The sequence below is a fragment of the Carassius carassius genome, chromosome 27 (genome assembly GCF_963082965.1).
Source record: "Carassius carassius chromosome 27, fCarCar2.1, whole genome shotgun sequence".
Lineage (NCBI taxonomy): Eukaryota > Metazoa > Chordata > Actinopteri > Cypriniformes > Cyprinidae > Carassius > Carassius carassius.
The window spans coordinates 2,541,722-2,555,756 of NC_081781.1; the positions used below are offsets into that span (position 1 = coordinate 2,541,722).

General features: G+C 34.5%; 2 protein-coding genes across 4 annotated transcripts; one reads left to right on the top strand and one right to left on the bottom strand.

Annotated features, from left to right (window-relative positions):
- Nucleotides 1-650: 650 nt before the first annotated feature.
- nkx2.2b (NK2 homeobox 2b) lies at nt 651-2,686 on the bottom strand. Of its 2 annotated transcripts, none has more exons than XM_059512099.1 (2): nt 2,184-2,686; nt 651-1,422 (listed from the first exon to the last, which is right to left on the bottom strand). In XM_059512099.1, the coding sequence occupies exons 1-2, from the start codon at nt 2,371-2,373 to the stop codon at nt 911-913; spliced, it is 702 nt and encodes a 233-aa protein (XP_059368082.1). In that variant the 5' UTR covers nt 2,374-2,686; the 3' UTR covers nt 651-910. The 2 variants fall into 2 exon arrangements, with proteins under 2 accessions (XP_059368082.1, XP_059368081.1); XM_059512098.1 differs by having other exon boundaries at nt 651-1,425.
- A 5,421-nt stretch (nt 2,687-8,107) lies between these two features.
- LOC132106427 (paired box protein Pax-1-like) lies at nt 8,108-12,868 on the top strand. 2 transcript variants are annotated; one of them, XM_059512097.1, is made up of 5 exons: nt 8,108-8,329; nt 9,322-9,927; nt 10,793-10,926; nt 11,528-11,723; nt 12,310-12,868. In XM_059512097.1, the coding sequence occupies exons 1-5, from the start codon at nt 8,320-8,322 to the stop codon at nt 12,378-12,380; spliced, it is 1,017 nt and encodes a 338-aa protein (XP_059368080.1). In that variant the 5' UTR covers nt 8,108-8,319; the 3' UTR covers nt 12,381-12,868. The 2 variants fall into 2 exon arrangements, with proteins under 2 accessions (XP_059368080.1, XP_059368079.1); XM_059512096.1 differs by having other exon boundaries at nt 12,307-12,866.
- The last annotated feature ends 1,167 nt before the right edge of the window (nt 12,869-14,035 follow it).

The window sequence follows — 14,035 nt, forward strand, 5'->3', positions numbered from 1 at the left end:
TTTCTCACAAACCAACTGTTGCAGAAAAAGAGCAGATTTAATCACAAAATAATGGCGAGGATGCACGTGGTTATTTACAGACGATAACACACAACACGCTTGTTTCTGTGAATTGTGGATACTTTCCATAGACTTCTATTAGGCTACATTTATACTGAACAAACGATATTTTTTTATTCCCTAACCCAACCCTAACCCTAAATCACTTACAGAAAACCTGTTTGCATTGTTACACATTCAGTTAAACACCATTTATTGTTTTTAGTATTTTTTTCCGGTACTCACAATGTCAAAAAAAAACAGGTTTTACTAGCTATCCTTGGGGGACATTTGGTCCCCACAGTGTGGCTTAAACACACACACACACACACACACTCACACACACACACACACACACACACACACACACACACACACACAAACAAGTATTCTAATACAAATAATAATAATAATAATAATAATAATAATAATAATAATAATAATAATAATAATAATAATAATAATAATAATAATAATAATAATAATAATTGCTTTTGCACGATTTTCAGAAGGGGGAAAAGATTTTATTACAGGTTAGTCAGAATAATTAATAATTATAGTATACAAATGAGACAAAAAATAACATATGAAAATGCTCTGAAACTAACGTTGTCAAATTGTCCGCAACCTTCTTGTACTCTTGCTAAAATTTACTCATCAATACACTGTAAAGCATAAATATAACTACAGACAACACTTTTGCGAGATGGTGGTGTCCCAGGGTGTATTACAGTTATATCGAAAATAAAATGAACCGTCATTGGAAAAAAACATTTAAAACACATTTAAAAATATATATGTCCACACTGTAGAAATATAGCCTAATTAGTGAAGCGAAATTTCCGCTGCGTAAAAGCTCTCCAGTAGCTCTTCACCAGGACCAAGGCTGCATGTGGCCCAGATGATGTGTCATGACGCTGGAGCAGATGTTGTGACTGTGCTGAATTTGAGGGAACTGCTTCATATTAAAGGCAGTATATGGTGCCGCTGCTGGAACAGTAGCAGTGATGTCCTGAGGATTGAGAACATGGCACACTCTTCCGTCCCTCACCAGAACGGGAACAGCAACCCGGCGCGGAGACAGCAGATACGGGTCCATTCCTTTCTCAGCTCGGGCTCGTTTCACTTTGTACCGATGGTTCTGGAACCAAATCTTCACTTGCGTCGGAGTCAGTTGTAAGACCTTAGCTAGATGCTCTCTCTCAGGCGCGGATAAGTATCTCTGTTGCCTGAAGCGTCTCTCCAGTTCATACGTTTGAGTCTTTGAAAACAGGATCCTCCTTTTGCGCTTTTTTTCCGAGTCCTCTGAACTCTCCCTGTCCCGATCAACAGACTCATCCGTGGACAGTTCTGGAGTTAAACCCTCTGGAGACGCGGATGACACTGCTAAACACACACACACACACACATATATATTTTATTAATTAATTTACAGTAATAATGTATATGAGTCATCAGAAATAAATTACCAATATGTATAGATCATCATACACTTTTAAAGATTTCAAAATAGAGTTTTCGTAGCGATGCAGTACAAGAACTAATATTTTCCCTTAATAACTTTTAAAAGAACCGTTTTTTTCTGTGAGACATATTTCAATATTCAAAGAATATTTTCCCACTATAAAGAACCTTTATGTTCTATAGTTTATTTACGGAACCAACGCTAGAGTAACCTTTATTTGTTATAGAGGGTAATTGCGTAAATGCGTAAAACCCAGGATTATGATGAATGCATTTCTTAGAATTTTATTAAAAAAAAAAAAAAAAAAATATATATATATATATATATATATATATATATATATATATATATATATATATATATATATATATATATATATATATATATATATATATATATATATATATATATATATATATATATATAATGTATTATTTGGTTCGAATATTTAAAAATAATATATATATTTATATATATATATATATATATATATATATATATATATATATATATATATATATATATATATATATATATATATTTATTTATATATATATATTATAAAATAATAAATAAAATAAAATAATATAAATTAATATATAATTTTATTATAATAAAATAAAATAATAAAACACCAGCTTAAAGTGTTTATTTAAATCATTAAAACGCGTAAAATTACCTGGATATGTTTGGCCACAGGGCGATCCGAACCAAAGCGCATCTCCAGAGGATGCGCTCTGCTGATTTCCAGAAGAGCCTTCATCCGCCTCATCCTCAGTGTCTTCAGTCTCCAATCCTTCATCGTTCGTGTCCGGAAGGTCTAAGATATCGCGGACAGAGAATCCTGACTTGGAATCCTTTAGGGACATTTCCCAAACCAATATAGCCTACCGTGAGAGTGCAATCTGTCCAAAAGCGTTCTGATAAATTATAAATGAAGATCCGCCGGATTGGACAGCGCGCACACACACACACACACACACACACACACACACACACACGGATCCCAGATGCTCCTCGGATGCTACAGTGTTTGACCAAACCAGTCCATTAGTCTGGTCCATTTAGGGTCGTAGATGAGTGCCGGTCCTGCAGAAAAGCGTCCAAAACGATCGAGGGCGGATCTTTGGAGTCAAGTGCTCGAGCTCTTTCTGCGGGTGTGAAATAGTGAGTTGAGCTTCTATCAGCAGAACATCAGAAATGCATAAGTGGGATGAGGTGACACGACTAAAACACGAAAAGGGGTTGGGGGGGAATGTCACCCACATTTACATATCAGAAGCGTCCGTGGCGCAAATGGAAACCCTCCGTTATAATTATCTTTTAAAACGGACGCATTTTACATTTACAGCGCGTGATTGATTGGTCGAAAACCTTGTATGTTGGGGTGATGAGCTGTCAGCGTCGAAATGGGGTTGTTTAAAATGGCAAGTGGCAAAATTATGGAAACCTTTTGGTTTTGGGTCAATATTTTGCTTAGAGCTTAAGTCAAGTGCCAAATTCACCAAGCAAACCGACCCATATTTGACGACAAGAGCAGAATCCTGTTACTGACCTCCTTCAGAATTCATGCTAGGCTATATACTGTAGGTCATTGATACTTAGTGTGGCGCTTAAAAGCTTTTCGTTAATGATGCATTCAGATGCTTGAAACTGATGGCTAAATCGACATGCTTCACTGCATACTTGTTTTAGAATGATCACAACCCAATGCATTTATTTATTTATTTATTTATTTATTTTAAACCGAAGTGCATTACAATTACTACGTTTTACAAATTCATTCCGAATCCGTTGAGATGTATGGTTAAACTATCATTTGCCTATTATCTTATTTTAGTTTAGGAGTAATTTAGGGTAAATTCGGGTTAATTGGGATATTTTTGTGAGTCATCTCAATGTCCAAAAGTGTGTCAATTTACCTGAATTCACCCACTATTTTATAAGCGGGTTATCTGCAATTTATTTTCATATATTAGTTTTATTAAACTTGTTTGTCAGTTATTTTAAAGTATTTATTTTTTTATTTCGTTTTTTTTTCAGTAGAACTTTTTTAGGTGCAAACAAACCGTTTTCAAAGACTACCTATGGGCATGCATAATAAGAATATTGAGTGCGTAAGTCTACAAGAGATTATGGTTATCATTTTGGTCAGATAACCGTGTTTTGTGAATGCATATTTCATAACTTTATTTATTCGGTTATATCATCTGAAATGATGTGTGTGTCTCTGCTTCTCTTTCTGACAGTAAGTGATGTGAATGTTCAGTGGGCTCTGCGTGCGTCATGGGTGGTCGGACTGTGCAAACACATCTACAAACCAACAGCTAAGCTCTGGACAATAGACTAATGAAAGGCTCCCTCTGGAAGTTTTTGTGCTAGATCAGGTTTTGCATTTATTTGGGGAGCAGAAATAATGGCTGATTGACGCCCTCGCACAATACACCCAAACTGGTCAAATAAAAGTGAGCGCGCTCCTTGTTGTCATGGCATTCAGCTGGCCTCAGTGAACGATGCCTTCATTCATGTTTGGAGCTTTGACTGTCTTATAAAAACCAAATTAGACATTCATTGCGAAATATTTGAGAGTTTTCTGCAGTGCTTTAGATTTCCTGCGGTCAAAAAGACGTCCTTGTATAATAATACAGTTGAGATTGAAGATTTGAAAGCTTAATGTACACAGATCAAGCTCTCAAGAAAACGACATGAAACTCAAGGAAGTTGTAAATTGAAGAAACTTCAGCGTTAAACTGAAATAGCTGGATGCAGTATTTTTATAAGCCTTAATTTCTTTTAATGCGCACTGGTTTAGTATTTATTTGGACTGATTGATCGAGCTTATGCACCTTAGTTTTATACCCTTTTTAAATGGGATAATAAAAAAAGACATTTATTTATTTCATTTATTTATTTTAAACCGAAGTGCATTACAATTACTACGTTTTACAAATTAATTCCGAATCCGTTGAGTTTTATGGTTAAACTATCATTAGCCTATTTTAGTTTAGGATTAATTTAGGGTAAATTCGGGTTAATTGGGACATTTTTGTGAGTCATCTCAATGGCCCAAAGTGTGTCAATGTACCTGAATTCACCCACTATTTTATAAGCGGGTTATCTGCAATTTATTGGATTATTTATTTTAATGGGATAATATTGGCTAGCATTTTCTGAAAAAAAGAAAATCCATTCGGGGTCAAAATGTCAGGAACATAACAGGGTAAAAAAAAAAAAACTTTGTGTGCGTCTTATATAGATATGTAACTAACATTGTCTTGGGTAAGAGCGCCATCTAGTGACTGGATATAATGATAGCAGAATGGGATTGGGAATTCACTGATGGTTAAACAGAAGGTTTTCTAAAGAACTAGAACAATAACTGTTCTCTTATATGGTCTCAGACTGTAAATGTTAAATCAGTTTAGATTGTGTGTAAACTATACGCAGTAGATCTATGTAGCTACATGTATTCTTTTCCATTTTTATCTTTTATTTTCATTATGTTATGCTATTTTAATTATTTTATGTGCTGTTATGTTCTGATGAAATTGTCTAGATAAATATCTGTCCTACTTTGCTAGCATCAAGATACTATTAAACAATGCCATGACAATATCTGTGTTAATCTATTGCATGCAAATTAAAGTACATGTGATGTGACTTTAATTTGTCTAACCCATCATAATTCTAGTCCTCTTTCCGTTTCGAAATGTAATTTCTAGTTTTTGTCTTTTAAGTGATCAGAATATGTTAGTGCATGGTTTCTGACTAATTTACCAAATTTAGAGTTTCTTACCGTAGCGTAGGCTACAGTTACATTCTAAGTAGGTATTCTTTCTGTTTTGACACTTTTATGGAATTCAATATTTTTTTTTATCATTAACTCCCTCTTTCGGTGCAGTCTGGTATGTACAACCAACTAATGGGTTAAACAAAAAACCTTTAAAAAGACCTCTAAAAACCTGATATGAAAACTCTGATATGCCTCTGAAAAAGGCATCGACATTCGTAGTTACATATTCTTAAAGGATCTGTATTAAAACGTTTCAAAGCAGACATACAGTATAGTGTAAAAAAAAACTAAGCATAATATGATAATATAGTATTATATATAAATATATATACATACATAATTACAATATATATACAATATATACATACATAATTAAAAAATAATGTCATGACAAATCAAGTTTTTAGCACACTACTAACTGGATAAAAAACTTTTTTTGGGGGGGGGATTCCTGAAGTTGTTGTGTTTCATTGTTGATCAATTAATAAAAATTAATAAATCAAACAAATGTAAATAAATAAATCCCTTTGACCTATGTTTAAATTGGCCTTTATATAGATCATGTGTTGTCCCTGTAGCAATTCAATTTTTACATTTCTAATCAATAAAATAGGGCTATAATTTAGGGCTATAACTTAATAATAAATTTATAATTTGTTATTAAGCCTTGCCACTTGCCAATTTAACCATTCAAAAGACTTTAAAGCATTTAAACACAAGACACGGAAAAGCTGAACTGAGTAGCTGGTTACTCGTGCGCTGTGCTCGGTGCGCACGCGGAGAGAGAGCCGCATCTCACAGACAGCAACACTGAACCGAGCTCTCCTTTACAGAGTTCTCATTTAAGTTCATCCTGCACCTGAACGAACAACAACAAATCGCAGTTTAAACAGCCATAAAAGGATGTGTAAGAGCCCACTTCAGCACCGCGGTGTTATGGTGTTCAGGCTCATGCAGAGAGAGACGTCTTAATACACTTGAACACCCAATTTGTCTGTTTTTGCTCTTGTACCGACAAATACATAAAAAAATATGTGAAAATACCCGTCTTGGATAGTATGTTCGAAAAAAATTTCGGTTATGTCTTAAGTGAAAGTAAACAGTTGAGGGGGGGGGGGGGGGGGGATCGTATGTGTATTATATTTGATGCTTTTAATGTCTCTTAAAGTGACCGCGACTAATTTGGCTACTAGCTGCTGTGATGTTAATCCAATGCAAGAAAAATTTAAAAAATAAAATGAAAGAAAGACATGTTGATTTTTCTTAACTAGTACGTGCAGGACACTATTAATTAATGTATGTAAGTGAGTATAGTAAAATAAGAGGGGCCTAATGGTTAGAGAGTTGGACTAGTTACCAGAAACTTTGACCATGTTTTGTCTGAAGTTTTGTTTGATTTTAATCCGTTACATATCTTTCTATCAAAGTTATCTGATATTATCAAGATTAATTTGTTCTGACAGTTTAACTCTGAGTTCTTGTAATATTTTATAACCACTTTCTAAACTATAGCAAATAAACTGATAATGTTAGAAATGTTGAAGGTGTCTGAATAAATTTTGGTTTGACTGTATATTTAATTTTTACAGTGCTATTTTACATTTAATTATTCGGTTTCTGTACCTGGACACTTACAAACTTGAAAAAACTTAAACACTGTGTAAATAGCACAAACAAATAAACGGAATGAACATACAAAATAAACACTTTCAAACAGGGCCCACTGGTACAACCTGCACCGGGGACCCGCTGACAGCTACGGCCCTGCGTAGTAGAATGGTGTTTTGAAGCACGTTTGACTTGCTGCTTGTAATTCCTAAAATCACCACAAGATGACGATACTGTCATACTTTTTCTCGAATTTGAGACCAAATTCCCACTGTGTCTGTGACAGTTCATGCATACTCACCTTCAGTGTAAATAGCATTTATAACATCTTCGTTTCCATTCTTTGACCGTTACAATATTTGTAATGTGCATTCAATTTTTTTGTTTAGCTATTTGTTTTTCAGAGTTTCTAACTTTCGTAATTTAGTTCAAAGCAGTGGAAAAAGTGCAAAGAGCTTGTAACTGCAGCTTGCAATGTTGGAACACCAAGTGTTTACTTTTTCTCTCTCACTTTTAAAATGCTTAAGCAACTAAAATGCTTAATATTTTCCTAATTTTAAGTGGGTCTACAAACCTTTTCGTGTGCCTGATGTAAAAGGGAAGTATAATTAAACTTGAAATAATGTCTATATTTATTTAATTACATTTTAATTAGAATTTATTTGGTGTAAATTTGCAATTTAAATTTATTTTAAATAGTAAATTATCTACATAGAATATAATTTGTATAGAAGTTTTATCCAATTATTTTAAATTATATTTTATACAATTATATTATTATATAGTTTTATAATATATTATATTTTATATAATAATACTTTTACAATATTAGCCTATACTGTTACAAATTGGAGTTTCACACTGACATCGCGTTGTATTTTAATATAGCCTATCGTTTTTTTTTACATAAGGCTCCAAAAGGTAAAGTAAAGTTCAGACAGAGGTAAAAGTTAAAAGACTAGAAAATATGCATGCATTATACTGGGTTATTAGATATAAATTCCCACTTTCATTTCAGTTAATTTGAATATATTAAAATATTTTCAGATAAGTTTTCGTATGAAGGCGCTCCTAAAATGGCAGGAAAAGTACATTTTGATGCCGCATATCCATGATGGGGCAGATCCTGCGAGCCAGAGGATCGGGGCGGAGTCACGCGCTCTCTTCGTTTGATTGATGCTTGTGACGCTCAAATTGAGCGCACGAGCCAGTCTACTGGACAGACGGACTTTCTTAAGTGGATCAAAGATTACTGTAAAAAGCTACTCAGTCCTAAACTCAGACACTTCAGCCGTAAAAAAAAGAGGGAGAGGGCAGTCCTTAACGGGAGACACGGGGAGAGCCCTCCAGCGCTGCACGAGACTTAACAGCAGCACCGTTAAAGGTTAAAGGATAACTGTAGGGAAATATCACTATGCAAATGGGTAAGTTCCTCTTGATCTGTTATAGCTAGTCAGAATGACGCCTCTGAGACAGGAAAAAAGATTAATAACAATATTAATAACAATACACTCTTTAAACTAAAGGTTCGTATTGGCATCGATGGTTCCATTAGCAATATTTATAATCTATGGAATCTTTACGTTACAAAGGTTCTTTACACTTTTAAAACGTTCTTCACACTAAGGGGAAAATGGTTATTTTAAGAACTGTTCACTTAAAAGTTATTTGGGGAACCTATTCTTTTTGGTATCGTTGCGAGAAGCCCCTGTTTGGTTTATTTTAAAGAGAGTATATGCACCTACACCGTTCAAATCATGTATTTCGTGTCTTTGGATGCTTATAGAGCAGAACACTTTTTATGCATCTAAATATTCGATAGCTCAAACATAAGTTACATTAGATGAAAGTCGATTACTTTACATCTATGCGCTTTTACTCATAATTATTGATGTTTTTAAGATCTACAGTTTTTGTCTGAATTTTCCATTAGCTACTCCCTATTCTTGTTCCCCATTTCCCAATTGATTACCGCGAGAAAACCCCTTGAATTTCAAAGAAACCATTTAGTAAAATTGTTCATAATAATAGGCTACGGATATTTATAAGATTATTAGTGTTATCGTGGAGCTTTAATTTTGTGTGTGTTTTATTTTTTTATTATTTTGAGCGATGATTTAATTTACATTACAGCCGCAATGGTGCAATTAATGCAGCTACTAAACTACACTCTAAAAAAAATAAGGTTCTTCATCAATGGTTCTATGGAGAACCTTACAAATCCATGCAACCTTTCAAATACAGAAAAGGTTCGAATTAAATTTTTAGAAGGTTCATCAAAATATTTTTTTCGGAACTGTTCACCAAAAGGTTCTTTGGAAACCAAACAATATGACATCATTGCAAAAACACCCTTTTGGGACCTTTATTTTTTAGACTTCGAATATGTTGAATGTAGAGTTTTTGGTTCTTGCAGATCAGACGTACGGGGAGGTGAATCAGCTCGGCGGGGTGTTTGTGAACGGTCGGCCTCTTCCTAACGCGATCCGGGTCCGGATCGTCGAACTGGCGCAGCTCGGGATCAGGCCTTGTGACATAAGCCGACAGCTCCGGGTCTCTCATGGCTGTGTGAGCAAAATTCTGGCCAGGTACAACGAGACCGGCTCCATTTTACCGGGTGCTATCGGTGGGAGTAAACCCCGTGTCACGACGCCAAACGTGGTGAAGAGCATACGGGATTACAAACAGGGCGATCCTGGAATATTCGCTTGGGAAATACGCGACAGACTGCTGGCCGACGGAGTGTGTGACAAATATAACGTTCCTTCTGTGAGCTCCATCAGTCGCATTTTGAGAAACAAGATTGGAAACCTGTCTCAGCCGAGTCACTACGACAGCAAACCCTCTCCTCCGCAAATCTCTTATAATCCTATGTATCCGTATTCATACCAGAACGCCATGTCTCCAACCGGCTCCAAACTCGGCAGTCCTCCGGCTGTGTCTGTCAGCCTGTCCCGGGCCTGGCCCTCCGTTCACACCGTCAGCAACATATTAGGAATACGGGCTTTCATGGACCCCGCAGGTAATCCTCCTTCTGGATCATAGCCTTCAAGATCCTTACACTCTTAAAAATAAAGGTTCTTTATTGGGTTCTTTATTGATTCCACAAAGAACCTTTTCCATCAATGGAACCTTTTCATTCCACAAAACGTTCTTTAGATTATTAAAGTGTCCATCACTCCATAAGAAGAAGAAAAAAAGGTTCTTTGGGGAGCCAAAACTGGTGACATCGCTGTGGAAACCTCTTTTTGAAACCTTTATTTTTAAGAGTGCATTACTGTTTTTATTCGATTAATTGGAATATTCATAGAAATATAAATGTATCTGCTATTTTTATTTTAATGTCTTACCAGTTTGTCACCCAGAGCGAAAGTTCAGATATTGGCGAAGTAGGACAGAGTGTTTGTATGCAAACTCAGAATGGGCGAGATCTTTGGGGAATCTTTTCTGCATCTGGAATATAAGTGTTGCGTTGCTTCTGCACTCTTGTTGTGCTACTTCTACCTTTTGGAGAATAAAAAATGATTGATGTTATTCTGTACGTCTTCAGATCAGTGTTTAAAGCATGAATGCAGACAAAAAAAGAAAAGGTTTTCTAATAGCATCATGCATAGCTGTGAACTAATTTGAGTTAATAAACTAAAAACTCGAACGCTCTCACAATAGTCTGATAATGCACTTGTAGTGTTTCTGTTTAAAATGTGACCAGTGTTGTTTGCCTAAGAAGCCCGTATATCATTTTCAGACTGAGCCAATTTGAAATTAAGTTCTTTAGGTTTTCTCCAAGATTATAATAATAATCAATTATTATTTGATTTGTTGATGTTTTTGTTAACGTGCAGCAGCTGCAACTATTAAACGAGTTTTATTTTTATTAATTTTTACAGCTCTTGCCGGAACAGAGAGTTACCAGCAGAAAATGGAGGACTGGACGGGCGTTAACAGACCTTCATTTCCTTCCGTTCACGCAGTCAACGGGATCGACAAACCTCCAACAGAAAGTGACATTAAGTACACACAGGTAAACTTTTAATTGAGGCCTACTGGTTTATTAATTTTAGCATATGCGTAAATGCGTAATTTACGCGTTTACGCTGACATGTTTTATTTCCAATTTTGATCACAATATAAACAAACATTCTTAAAAGTAAAAGTTATATGGGTGTTTTCTCAGAAAAACCATTCTTGGTTCTCCAAAGAATATTTCAGAACCCTTTTTTAAATTATTATTATTATTTTTTTTAGTATAAAGATAATTTGAATAACCTTAAGAACATTTTTCCACTGTAAAGAACGTTTTGTGCATTAAAACGGTTCGATGGATGTTAAAAGTCAATGGTTTCCAATACCTAATCTGTTTATTTGTGTTTGAGAGGTCTGTGTAAATGTTGCTTTTATTTTTTTCATTCATAATTTAACTAAATTGAGTCAAATTGGATCTTGTGAGTTTCATGGAATTATATTGTTCTTATTAAGAGTTCATAATAAAAAATGATCACTAGTTTGTTAATTGTATTTCATTTTCTCATATTATTTATTTATTTATTTATTTTAATATAAGTTATTTGTTGTCGTTCTTTTCGTTGCAAATATAAATATAAAGTTTTTATTTTTATTTTTAGGGTTCATCAAATTTATCGGCGTATGTTCCTGCGTGCGCATACTCCGCCACTAATCAGTACGGCGTTTACGGTGGACACGCCGGTAACTACGGGCACTGGCAGTCTCAGGGCGCGAGCCTCACCCATCCAAACACCGGGACCATGATACAGAGCCCTATGCACACCGCCATATCATTCAAAAACCCGCCCAGAGAAGGTGAGACTGAACCCTCAATCATTAACATGAAAACATGAACAAACGAAATAAATAAAAATAATATGCACATATGCATTTATAACTTATATGATATAATAATAATACAATATAAAAAATGCATGTATTTTATGTGTAAAACGTTAAAAAATGTATTATTTACAGGGCAGTTTTGTTAAGAAATCATTAAGTTTAACTTTTTTATATAGAAAAATAAAAAGCAGTCGCTCCTGGTGAAACGACTTTCCTGCAAAAACCATCATATTTATTTATATTTAATTAAAAATGTTCTTCTTTGTTTGTCACTCTTATTTTGTGCATTGAAGTGTTTTATTTTTCATTTTATGTTATTTAGCTCATGTGTATTGCATTATTTCCTTCTGTTACTTATTATTATTTTAGACCGATTTTAATGAACTTTTAAGACATCTGTGGCCTTCCACTGTCCCACAGCTGCCAGTTTGTACCTTAGATGTACCCCAAACAAATACAGTGACGCTGTAAGGGAAGTATAGCCTTTACAAACAGCTGAAAGGCTCATTTACACCTTGTTTGCTACATAAACACCTCTCTCTTTTGGCTCCAGCAGAAAGAAAGAGTCCTCTGAGCAAACAGCAGCACGAGGGTCTGAGCGGCATTCATGGCCTCTCAGAGTCATAAGAACACAAAGACCACCAGAAAAAATTACTCTCATCTGTTCATCCTTCATGTGCAGCTTCAAGTAGTCACTCAGCAGTAAGTTCTGGACAAAACACACCTGAATGTTTCAAACCATTATGGAAAAGTGGGATCTGGAGCTGTGGAAATACCACAGAGGATTTCTGCAATATTTGCAGTAGATTTTTTTTCTAGTTCTTTGGTGCAAATAAATTTAGCGTCAGGCTGTTGTTATAAATGGGCTGCAATTTGTTTGAATATTTTCTTGTTAACAAAACAACATTGTTAGAGGGGATATGAAATGAAACTGTCCATGGCTTTGCATTTTCTTGTCTGTTTGATAATGAATGGCATATTGAGTAATACTCATCTATTTTTATCATTTCAATTTCTGCTTAATAAAGGCATGTCAAAAGTCTTCAATGGCTGATTTCTGCTCAAGAGTCACAGTCTAGATAACATGTTTACAGAGAGATCATGTGGGATTTTGCTGTCGATGTTTGACAACCATAAAAATAAACAGACAGACGATCCAATCAAACTGGTGCAATCAGTTTATGTGACCTGAAATGTAAAACTTTATGAACTTTTATAAACATAAACTGTGCAAAATATTTCCAATAAATTAATTAGTGAAAATAACAATTTAATTAATGAAGCAAGTAACAAATGAGATGCATTAAAAAAGAAGTAGGCCAGTAAAACAACTATCTATTAGATAAACTTTGAAAAAGCTAACGAAGAACAGACGGAAAATGCATCCGCACTCATGATATTTCCAGACTTTTATATATATATCAATATTTATTTATTTATTTATTTTTTTTTAATGTTGAACTTGAATTGATACACTTTTATTTGCTTTTTGATATATTTAATATATCAAAATATTTTTTAATTTTGATATATTTAATATTTGTAATTGATTTTTAATTTATAGGCTACTTATTAAAGGCTTACTAAGCTACCTAATTCTCCGATGCAAACTAATTTTTGATGTATTCATTTGGAGTAAGCTATTATAGGCCTGGTTTATTTGATATCGCCTATCCACTGATTAGTTGTTTGATTTTCGTAAAAAATATCTATAATAAAAAGCATATTATAATTATTATAACTAAGCCAAAAAGTAAGGGTTTATGTTTCGGCAATTTAGCGATTTTTTTAGGCTCAGCGATTAGATTTTTATAGAGTAGTCTGTTTGGTATGTAAGTGTTTATTGTTAAATCTGCAGGACCTAATTTAGCACTTCAAAATCACGAGATATCTTTTTGTTATTTTGTTAAACTTTCTGAAGCAGGGCTGAATGTTAGCCTACTCATTTTGTGGATGTTGTTGTGGATGAAGTTATTGGTCACACTGTAAAGAGTGTTGAACTTGAGGAACATCTGGTTTCACTTTTAGGAGAAGGCAAACCTAAAGGGCCGTTCACACCAAGAACGATCTAGAATATAGATAACTTTATAGTCCACTCCGGTCGATACCGTGTATTACAAACGCGCATGCGCGGATATATTGTTTGCTGTTTTAAATTCCCGTGCTAATTAAAGCATTATGGATTCCGATTGGCTGTCAAAGTTATTATTGTTCATCAGCTAAAAAAAAAATAATTAAAAAAAAAGTGATTTCAAGTAGGCTTATCATTCCCATGGACTTCG

Excerpts from the sequence above, each read along its gene's own strand:
- nkx2.2b (XM_059512098.1), bottom strand. The coding sequence starts at position 2,373 with ATGTCCCTAAAGGATTCCAAGTCAGGATTCTCTGTCCGCGATATCTTA. Across the intron at positions 1,426-2,183 it reads CTGTGGCCAAACATATCCAG|CAGTGTCATCCGCGTCTCCA; the intron begins GTAATTTTACGC and ends GTGTGTGTTTAG.
- LOC132106427 (XM_059512096.1), top strand. Across the intron at positions 10,927-11,527 it reads GTGACATTAAGTACACACAG|GGTTCATCAAATTTATCGGC; the intron begins GTAAACTTTTAA and ends TTTTATTTTTAG. Across the intron at positions 11,724-12,306 it reads CAAAAACCCGCCCAGAGAAG|CAGAAAGAAAGAGTCCTCTG; the intron begins GTGAGACTGAAC and ends TTTTGGCTCCAG.